The following is an 11055-nucleotide window of genomic DNA, read 5'->3' on the forward strand; positions in this document are numbered from 1 at the left end:
TCAAGGTGTTAGCAAGGTTGGTTACTTTTGGAGGCTCTAAGGAAGAATCTGTTCCTCTTTCCATGCCTCTTTTCTAGTTTTTGGTGGTTGCCAGCAATCTTGTGCTTTTTGGCTTCCAGCTGCATCACTCCAGTTTCTGCCTCTGTCATCGCATGGAGCTTTTCCTACTTGTCTCTGTCCAAATTTCTCTCTTCTTTTAAGACAACAGTCGTGCTCTAGATTTAGGGCCTACTCTAAGTAGTATAACCTCAGCTTAATTACATCTGCAAAGACCCTTTTTCCAATATCGACACATTTACGGGTTCCACATAGACTTGAATTTGGCAGGGGGCTGGGAGTGGGGGGACACTATTTAACCCATTACTGTAAAGAGCTCAGAAAAAAATATGGTTTGTCCCTTGACCGTACAGTGTTTATTTATTTATTTATTCACCACTGTACTAGAATGAGTTACCTTTGATTATTCAAATGCTATCTATTGTTCAAAGAATGATACATTCTTTTGATTCATTCTTTTGAAAAAAATGTTTGCAAACCTTTCGTTTATAAGAATTTTAGAGCTGCAGTGACCTTTAGACATCATGTAGTTCAGTAATTCTCAGTTTTGGTCACATTAGAATCACCTTGGCAATTTTTTAAAATTCTAGTGCTCACCTGGCACCCCAGACTGATTAAATCATAATATCTAAAGGGACTCAGGCAACAGCATAATTTTGAAAATCCCTCCAGGGTTAGCGGGATTACAACGTATAGTCAAGGTTCAGAACCACTGATACAGAACTTTTGTTTTGTAAATAAGGAAATAGGGGCCTGGAATGAAGAAGTGACTTCTCCAAAGCCTTAAAACTAGTTATCGGTAGCCCTGAGATGAGAGTTTATATCCGGCGCCCCTCTTCAGCTCTCTCCTGCTGCCCCTCTTCCACTTAGGCAGAAGTTCTCTTCAAGTTAAGAAAAAGTATTACTATTAAAAAGTACTTCAAATGATCCATTTGGGATTTTAATTTGCAGTATCATATATAAAATTAATATATTTTGAAACAATTTTGGTGTTGTATGTATGCTTTCTTTCTCTTTGAGGGGGAAGAATTGTTAATCCTTGGATGACTGTGTTTTTTAAACTTGAAATAAATTACAAAGGTTTCTAATTACATTTAAAATTTGGGAACATGTTTCCATTTAGTGTATTTTTATTTTTAATATAATCTTTTACCCAGTTATAATACATCCTACTTTTTGCCTCTGGCTGTATCATAGTCCACTGAATAGATGAAATATTTTATTTAATAATTTCCTGAGATATTCAGCAATCTTCTTTTTCACTTGAGATGTAATTTTTATGTAAGTTTTAATCTAATTTGTATATAACATTTTTCATATTTTATAAAAAATGGAATCATATGATATGTACTTATTTGTATCTGACTTCTTTTGTTCAACATTATGTTTGTGAGAGTTATTCCATATTGTTGAAGGTAGTCGTAGGTTGTTTATTCTCTCAGATATATACTATTCCCTTATGTAAATATGCCATAATTTATCCATTCTGCTGCTGATGGTATTTGGGTTGATTGTAGTTTGGGGTTGTTATGGATAATGCTGCTATGAGCATAGTTGTAGGTGTCTTTTGATGGACACAAGTGCTCATTTCTGTTGGGCATATACTTAGGAGGGAAATACTTGGCCATAAGGTATGCATGCATTCTGCTTTAGTTGATACTGCCAAGCAAATTTCTAAAATAGTTTTACCAGTTTATAATTCACCAGTGGCATATGAAAGTTTTCCTTGCTCTACAACCTTGCTGACACTTGGTATTTTCTGCCTTTTTTTTTCATTTTAATTACTCTGATGGGTATAGTTGTATTGCAGTTTGGTTTTCATTTGTATTACCTTGAGACTAAAGAGGTTATCTTAAGCTCCTTTCCATGTGTTTATTGGCCATTTCGTGAAGTGCCTGTTTAAGTCTGCCCATTTTTCTGATAACCCCTTCTTTAAAAATAAAAATTAAACATTAATTAAAAAAATCTTGTAGACCAATACAGATTCTTATAGAGTCGAGCATGTGCACATGACTGTGAACAACTTCTCTTTTAAGTCTTTGATGAGAGACCATAAAATTGCCTAAAATTGGGATTTTCTTGAAGAAGTATACAATTGCCTCAGGATTTACGGGTCTTAGCACAGTGTTTCTTAATCGTTGTTGTGCATCAGAATCTCTAGTGGAGCAACACCAAAAAGACTGATGAAGTACATTGAGGGTGGGGCCCTGCATCTGGATTTTTTAAAAACTCTGCAGATGATTGTGATACTCATCCCAAGTTGAAAACTACCTCAGAGGGAGACTTCACTTGGCATTGTTGCCAAGGAGAGTTATAGGAAAATAATGACCTTAAGAAGGAAAAAAACCCTCTTAGTTTCTGTTTTTAGCTTACTTATAAGTTTTGTTAAAATTTTTGTTTTCTTAATTACAAACAGACATTTTTGGCTATTAAGATAATCATGCAGTTGACATTTACTATGATATCTGAAAATTTTAAATTTATAATTTTAAACTTTTTATTATGGAAAATTCCCAGTAGATTCAAAAGCAGAAAGAGGAGTATAATGAAACCATTGTACTCATTACCTAGCTTCTAAAATTATCAACACGTGACCAATCTTGTTTTATCTATTCCCGTTTATATTCCCTCCCCAGTCCTGGATTATTTTAAATGCAGACATATCATTTAATCTATAAATATACAGTATGTATCTCTAAAAAATAGTCATTAAAAAAAACTGTAATACTACCATATCATTGTCACACCCCCCAAAAACGAATAGTGATTCCTTAATTTCATCAACTAGCCAGCGTTCCATTAAAAATTTTTTTTTACTATTTACTTGTTTGAAGCAGGATCCAAATGAGGTTCATTTATTTGCGATTGACATATCTTTTGAGCCGCTCTCTTAAAATAGGGTTTCCTTCCCTGTCTTGTTTTCTTGCTACTGCTGTTGTTGAAGAAACCAAGTTGGTTGTCCTATTAGTTTCTCACAATCTGGGTTTTGCATTCTTGTGGTACTGTTCATATTGTCGTGTATAGTTGTAGATGTTTATAATTCTGTAAAGAGAAGCTTACCCTCGTGAATCACTTGGTGTCCCCCAGTCCTTATGTTGACATCTTTTCATTCTTTTTGGTCATTTGAAGCTTATTCTGCAGTAGATTCCTCAGGAGGTGCTCGTGGGTGCATTATTCCCATATTCTGAAGAGTCTATCTGTTTATGAAGGTCAGTTTGGCTGTATGTAAAATCCACAGTTTACATTTCTTTTTGATTACCTTAAATATGTTACTCTATTGTTTTCTGGCAAAAAGCATTGTCAAAAAGTATGATGGGGCTTCCCTGGTAGCGCAGTGGTTGAGAGTACGCCTGCCGATGCAGGGGACACGGGGTCGTGCCCTGGTCTGGGAAGATCCCACATGCCGCGGAGCGGCTGGGCCCGTGAGCCATGGCCGCTGAGCCTGCATATCCGGAGCCTGTGCCCCACAACGGGAGAGGCCACAACAGTGAGAGGCCCACGTACCACACACACAAAAAAAGTCTGATGACAATCTGATTTTTTTTTTTCTTTACTCAAGACTTAGTCTTTAGAAATCTGGATGATTGGGCTTCCCTTGTGGCGCAGTGGTGGAGAGTCCGCCTGCCGATGCAGGGGACACGAGTTCGTGCCCCTGTCTGGGAAGATCCCACATGACGCGGAGCGGCTGGGCCCGTGAGCCATGGCCGCTGAGCCTGCGCGTCCGGAGCCTGTGCTCCGCAACGGGAGAGGCCACAACAGTGAGAGGCCCACATACCGCAAAAAAAAAAAAAAAAAAAAAAAAAAAATCTGGATGATCAAATCTTTTTTTTTTTTTTTAAAGGGTTGAATGTCCTACATACACAGGATTTTCTTTAATATGAAGTTTCAAGCTGTCTTTTCTTTTAGGAGAGTTCTCTTAAATTAAGACTTTTGTATTCTATAGTATTGCTTTGGGTTTTTTTAGGGCCTGCCATTATAGGATATCTTTGTTAATCTTCTTTGTCTATCAGTTTTTTTAAAAATTCACTTTATCTCTTCTTTCTTTTTTAAAATAAGTGTTATTGAGATACAGTTCATATACCATAAGATTCACCATTTTATAGTGTGCAATTCAGTGGTTTTTGGGTTTTATTAGAGCCATCCTGGTGGTATGAAATGATATCCCATTGTGGGTTTTTTTTTGTTTTTTTTTTTTGCGTTACACGGGCCTCTCACTGTTGTGGCCTCTCCTGTTGCGGAGCGCAGGCTCCGGACGCGCAGGCCCAGCGGCCATGGCTCACAAGCCTAGCCGCTCCACGGCATGTGGGATCTTCCCGGACCGGGGCACGAACCCGTGTCCCCTGCATCGGCAGGTGGACTCTCGACCACTGCACCACCAGGGAAAGCCCCCATTGTGGTTTTGATTTGCATTCCCCTGATGGAGAATGATGTTGGGCATCTTTTCAAGTGCTTATTTGTATTTGTAGATCTTCTTTGGAGGGATGTCTGTTAAAACTTTGCCCAAGTTTTAATTGGGTTATTTGCCTTTTTATTAAAATGTTGTAAGAGTTCTAGATACAAGTCCCACTTATCAGGTATATTATTTCCAAATATTTTTGCCTATTGTATAGGTTGTCTTTTCACTTTCTTGAGGGTATTATTTGAAGCATAATGGTATTTAATTTTGATTTAGCCAAATTTATCCTTGTTTTTTTTTGTCATTTGTGCCTTTGTTATCTAAGAAATCATTGTCAAGTCCAAAGTCACAATGATTTACTCCTATGCTTTCTCCTAAGTTTTATAGTTTTATTGTTTGTTTGTTTGTTTGTTTGTTTGTTTTTGCGGCATGCGGACCTCTCACTGTTGTGACCTCTCCCGTTGCGGAGCACAGGCTCCAGACGCGCAGGCTCAGCGGCCATGGCTCACGGGCCCAGCCGCTCCGCGTCATGTGGGATCCTCCCGGACCGGGGCACGAACCCGTGTCCCCTGCATCAGCAGGCAGACTCAACCACTGTGCCACCAGGGAAGCCCAACCTCTTATATTTAGATCTAAGATATATTTGAGTTAATTTCTGTATATGATGTGAGGAAGGAGGGGTCCAACTTCGTTTTTTTGCATGTGCATATCCAGTTGTCCCAGCATCATTTGTTGAAAGGCTGTTCTTTTCCCATTAGTTGTCATGACACACTTATTAAAGATCTGCCACAATAACTTTGTGTAAGATTTGAGTGAGATCCTTTTTTTGTTGGTTATTGTCTATTAGTGAAATGAGTTTTTCTCTACATTTAAGAGGAAGAGAATGGCAAGGTTAGCTTTTCTGGTTTCATAGTCTAGGTTAAAGCTCTTCTGGGTTTTTTGCAAAGTGGGTATTTATCCCTCTATCTTGTACTTTCTGAAATGTACCTTTTTCTGTTCCTCTCCACCACCTTTATCTGAACCTTCTCTTTGCTTTGTCCTTATTGTGCTGTATTCCATAACTTGGATTCCATTCCTGGCAGTTTCTTTTTGGTGAGACTGTCTTGAAAAGGGAGCTTTGATTTGTTAATTTTGCAAGTTTATCGGGCTCAGACTGCATCATTAGACCTTACTTATATCACACTGGAGTCTGCCTACAATTATTTATAAATTGAATTCTGTTGAACTCCCTCCCAGTCTCTGCTCCTGCTCCCAGACTGACCCCCACACTGTCCAGTGAGCACCCGCTGTGGACTGTGAGGCTCTTCTGTTCTATTCTCCAGCTGTCAGAAGCCCTTGTGCCTTCCCGTACTTCTTCCCACACAGATGTACTGTGCAGATCTCATAGTAGTCCAAGGTTTGTTTCCACCTGCTTACATTTGGAGCTCTGTCTCCTGATTTTAGTGTAGATGTTGCCGGTGAATCTTTGGTTTTGCTATCCTCATTGCTTTGTCTGGGTTTATGGGGAGATTTAGAGGAGATTCAAAAAGTATACTGCCATTGCTCCCATCTTTCCAGAATCCTCTCACTGAAATGTTTTTAAAGCACATTCTATTCCTTTTTTTAAACAGTATGGTGTCTACAAGTTAAACAGAAAATGCAATCCAGTCACTGATTTTGTTTAAATTAATTAATTAATTGATTTTATTTATTTATTTTTGGCTGTGTTGGGTCTTTGTCACTGCACTCAGGCTTTCTCTAGTTGCAGCGAATGGGGGCTCCACTTCGTTGCGGTGCACGGGCTTCTCATTGCGGTGGCTTCTCTTGTTACGGAGCATGGGCTCTAGGCGCATGGGCTTCAGTAGTTGTGGCTCGCAGGCTCTAGAGTGCAGGCTTAGTAGTTGTGGCACACGGGCTTAGCTGCTTCGCGGCATGTGAGATCTTCCCGGGCCAGTGATCGAACCCATGTCACCTGCATTGGCAGGCAGATTTTTAACCACTGCGCCACCAGGGAAGCCCCAGTCATTGATTCTTAGTTCATAACTCCAGGTAATTCTTTAGTGAAACAAATTATAGGAACTTTTTCTAGGCTGAGTTAAGTATCATAAAATGTTATCATACCTGTTGAATGTATGTCATATTTTGACTGTGCTAAAAATCAACTTTTTCCTTTCAGAATAACAAGCCTTTGTACTCATTTGAAGATAACTCAGACTATGTTTATGATGTTATGTGGTCACCCACCCACCCAGCCCTGTTTGCCTGTGTGGATGGCATGGGTAGGCTGGATTTGTGGAATCTCAATAATGACACAGAGGTGAGCAGGAAAATAACAAAAATTGCACTGAAAAATAGAAAATTGGAGATTTATTGAATAATTTGTGAAATTCCTTTTATCCCAAGACATGTAAAAGGACTCTGTGATTGTAGCTTCATCACAAAGAAACCAAATAAGCTTTGTACCCTAAATAATAAACACCATGCTGTGCAGAACTGAAGGGAGAAATATTGTTGCCAAGAGGACTGGGGCATTTCCTTTTACTTCTAAAAAGCACTGTCCTGTCTCTAATGTCCTGACAAAGTCTCATTCATAAGGCAACTGGGATATTTTTGATTCATAGGCTAGAAAGCAGATAGTTTCAGATTGTTGACATATGTTAGCCTTAATTCTGAATTTCTAAATTATCTCTTAGCCTTGATAGAATTGTATATTATCCATAAATATTAGTTTTAGGCTGACTTATTTGAATGAAGCAAAACGTATTTTGATGACTTGTTCCATGAAACACTGAAAACAGAGTGTTACTGTTACTATAAAATTAATATAGAAATCATCAAATTTCCTAACTGCTATACTAAAATGAGTTATTAGGAATGAAATTTAACTGCAGCTATTATTTATGTTTAACCAGGTTTATTTTTACCAATGTGGAGAGGCTTGAAGTGTTCTTAGAGTTCTGTATTGCTGTGTGGTGGTAAGAAGTAATGTTAGCAGTTCTGCCAATAAAAGTTTTTGAGGAGAAAGTCTCTTGATGCCTTCCCCCACAGCCCACTCTTTCCCACATCTCTTCATATTTCTAGTGGCAAGTGTCCAAAATCCCTTGAAGTAAGTTAGTTGGTTATACAGGACAAGGAAATTATATACTGGAAATGTAAGAATTTTAACACAGTGCTAACTCGTGCTTTAGTAGTTTGAAGAGGAACATTCAGATACTGCTATGGAAAGGTATTGACTGGCTAGATGACTGGACTTGATTATACATTTCTAGTTACCTAGAATGAGACCAATTTTTTTTCTTAATTTGGATTTTGGTGTTAAGACATTTGTGGTTACAGTAAAATTTGGATCTTTTCTATAATTTGCTAACTCAGAGAAAATATCTAGGTTATAATTTTTCTCTTAGAACAATTTTGGCACTCTAGAAGGTTAAATTAATCATTTGAGGATGACTCGTGTCAAATAGTAGGATTTTTTTTTTATTTTTTTTTTTTGCGGCACACGGGCCTCTCACTGCTGTGGCCTCTCCCGCTGCGGAGCACAGGCTCCGGACGCGCAGGCCCAGCGGCCATGGCTCACGGGCCCAGCCGCTCCGCGGCATATGGGATCCTCCCAGACCGGGGCACGAACCCGTATCCCCTGCATTGGCAGGCGGACCCTCAACCACTGCGCCACCAGGGAGGCCCAGTAGGATTATTTTTAATCAGATTTCAAAAATTTAAAAATCATTGTGATAGTGTTCTGAGTCAAACATTGAAGGTTTGTTCCATGCGTGGCAAATAATTTCTTTTTCCCTAGCACAGCAGAGGGTACAGTCAGATTCCAGGGGATGGTGCCATTGTGTTGGTGACATCATCCTGCCCTGCTCCAGACAGTTCACGGGAACAGGGGCTTTGGAAAGACCCATACTGCATCTTTAGTATGAACTGTTTCTAGCAACTGTGGATCAAATCACAGTTTTTAGCTAACAGAGATGCAAACTACAAAAGTAATTCCTGTCCTCTAAAATTGAACCATAAATCTGTTTATGAGGGCTTTTGAGATGTTTCTTTAAGTGAGGTTTTGGCCATCTGTTTTCAAATGGCTTGACTTCTTAAAGAAGTTAAAACAACAAAGAATCCTTTATTAAAGAGAAGATCTTTCAAAATGATGTATCCAGTTATGTGAAAATTTCTTATATAAGGGCTTAAGTTATTTTCCCAAGCCATTTTCAAGGATTGACTATAATGTCCTTCAGAATGTATCACTGAACAGGAAGAAAGTCAGGAAAATTCTTTATCTATTTTCATCTTTGTTTTAAAAAATGTAGCCAGATTGGAAGAAAGAAGAATTAGTTTTACATGTTTATAGAAATCCTGATGAAACTTTTAACACTACACTATATTTTAAATGACTTTAGGTGCCAACTGCCAGCATTTCTGTGGAAGGTAATCCTGCTCTTAATCGTGTAAGATGGACCCATTCTGGAAGAGAGATTGCCGTGGGTGATTCTGAAGGACAGATTGTTATATATGATGTGGGAGAGGTATGAGGCTCACTGCCTATAATTTTGACACATCTATTTAGCTTTCACAGCATTGCAGTGGCAGTATCTTTGTGGCTAAAACTAGTCTTTGGAGTTCATGAATTGATAAAACTTACTTTTCACTATAGAAGCAACTCTTGAGGTTAATTTTCTTTCTAAACTGAATGTCCTGTGTCCCCATGCAGCAGATTTTGAGGGTAGTGTCGTATGTTGGAAGTACCTTCAAGCATGCATTGCTGGAAATTAGAAATTCTTCAGGCAGAAGAAATTCAGAGTTATAGTTGGACTTTGGGGCTTTACAGAATTGTTATTGAGATAAAATTTTATTTTTCTGTATTCATAGATTTCTTTGGGCCAGGTAGTGGAAATCAAAGTAATATCTTTTAAGAGTTATCTGATGACTATGTGAAATGTCAATCTTGACTCCTTGAGCCTTGTTGCAAAGCCATTATTATTGAACCCAACAGGATGACTTGCAGCTCTCTCATCTTTACTGTTTGGGTTGACTGTACACAATGCTCAGGAGTGATTTCCTCATGTTTTAGCCCTGGCTAGCGCCTTATTCACTCTTTCTTTTGCTATGCCTTATGATTCCCCATTCTCTCTGGAAACCCCACAGCCTCTGGCAATTAGATCTGGAGGGAGGTAGAGTGACTCATTTAGAACAGCCAGTTGAACTGTCTGCACAGATGGAACTACTCTGTATCTGCACTATCCAACGTGGTAGCCACTGGCCACATTTGGCTATTGAACACTTAAAATGTGGCTAGAACAACTGAAGAACTGAATTTTTAATTTTATTTAATTTTAAGTAATTTAAATATAAATAGTCACATTTGTCTGGTAGCTACCATATTGGGTATCACTGTCCAATATAGTCTAAAGTCATACAGTAGATTTAGAAGCAGGCACATCCATTTGCCACACAATGTTTTGTGCCCTAATGTGGCATGCCAGATTCCTCAAATATTATAATGACAGCTGTCAAAAATTTTTGGTCATTGGACTGCTTTAGTGAGGCAAAAGCATCACAAGCCTCCTTTCCCCTTTTGCTATTGGTACATCACTAAAGTAATAAGAAGGAGCATACCTTTTGATGAAGATGGATTAAGATATCAGGAAAGGTTATCTTAGGTTCCAAACAAAAATAAACACAAGAAACCAGATCTTACGAACCATGCTTCACAAATTATTTCATACTGGGAATGGTGCAAGAAGTAAAAATTTTTGAGGAATTCCTGCCCACCAGCAAAATCCATGAGATAGTGCATAGGAGTTATATTTACAGAGCATCGTTGTCATTCTCTCTTGCACGGATGATGATAATAGCAAAATCATTTCTGAGGCTGTCACAACACACTTCCCAAACACTATCTTTTGTTTTGAAATGTTATAAATCATTGGTATAGTCTCTGTAATTATGGAAAGGCCATTCAGGTCAATTATTACTTTTTAATGGGAAAAGTATTTGAAAACACTGAATAATAGTAGGTAAGATGATCGTTTATTTCAGTGTACATAGAACATTGTATTTCTTTTAACAGCAGATTGCTGTCCCCCGAAATGATGAATGGGCACGGTTCGGCCGAACACTTGCAGAAATTAACGCAAACCGAGCGGATGCAGAGGAGGAAGCAGCTGCCCGAATACCTGCTTAGCTCCTGAAAAGGGAATATGTAGCCGTAGTGGATTTGGGGAAGACTCTTAAGTAGATTCTAGAACTATTTGCATGCTTCTGTCTAAATGATAATTAAAAGGAAATTTCGTGGATTAAACTGTGGATTTAATGCAGCAAGCAAATCTTACAAAGTCCTTTTTTATATAACATGCATCTTGTTTTGGATTTGTGTCATTTTTAATGCAGCTGATTGACTTTACAGAATGCAGCCTTTTCTGAATTCTTATACACAGGTGTATATTTGGTATTCTTTTGAAGTCTTTTCAGCTTATAACACTATATACAGTTATTTCTAAAGCACAGATTAAGTAAGTTCTACATATTTTTAAATAATCACAATTCCCTGTTATACTGATAATGTTCTCACTAACCATGATATGTAGGAACATTGTTTATTCTTAGCCATAGCATGAATACATCTA

The 11055-nt window shown here is 38.3% G+C and overlaps 1 protein-coding gene across 2 annotated transcripts in view; it reads left to right on the forward strand.

Annotated features, from left to right (window-relative positions):
- The window catches only part of DYNC1I2 (dynein cytoplasmic 1 intermediate chain 2), a gene marked incomplete at its 5' end in the record, with an annotated part of 51974 nt that extends 41219 nt beyond the window's left edge, over positions 1-10755 (forward strand). Inside the window, 3 exons of one of the 2 annotated variants that reach the window (XM_082630373.1) lie at positions 6609-6749; positions 8830-8955; positions 10500-10755. In XM_082630373.1, the coding sequence (XP_082486499.1) occupies positions 6609-6749; positions 8830-8955; positions 10500-10613 (381 nt within the window). In that variant the 3' untranslated portion in view covers positions 10614-10755. The remainder of the gene's footprint in view (positions 1-6608; positions 6750-8829; positions 8956-10499) is intronic. The other variant, XM_082630374.1, reaches the window with a different exon arrangement.
- Between the last annotated feature and the right edge of the window lie 300 nt (positions 10756-11055).

This window comes from Mesoplodon mirus (genome assembly GCF_964341445.2).
Source record: "Mesoplodon mirus genome assembly, chromosome: 8".
Lineage (NCBI taxonomy): Eukaryota > Metazoa > Chordata > Mammalia > Artiodactyla > Ziphiidae > Mesoplodon > Mesoplodon mirus.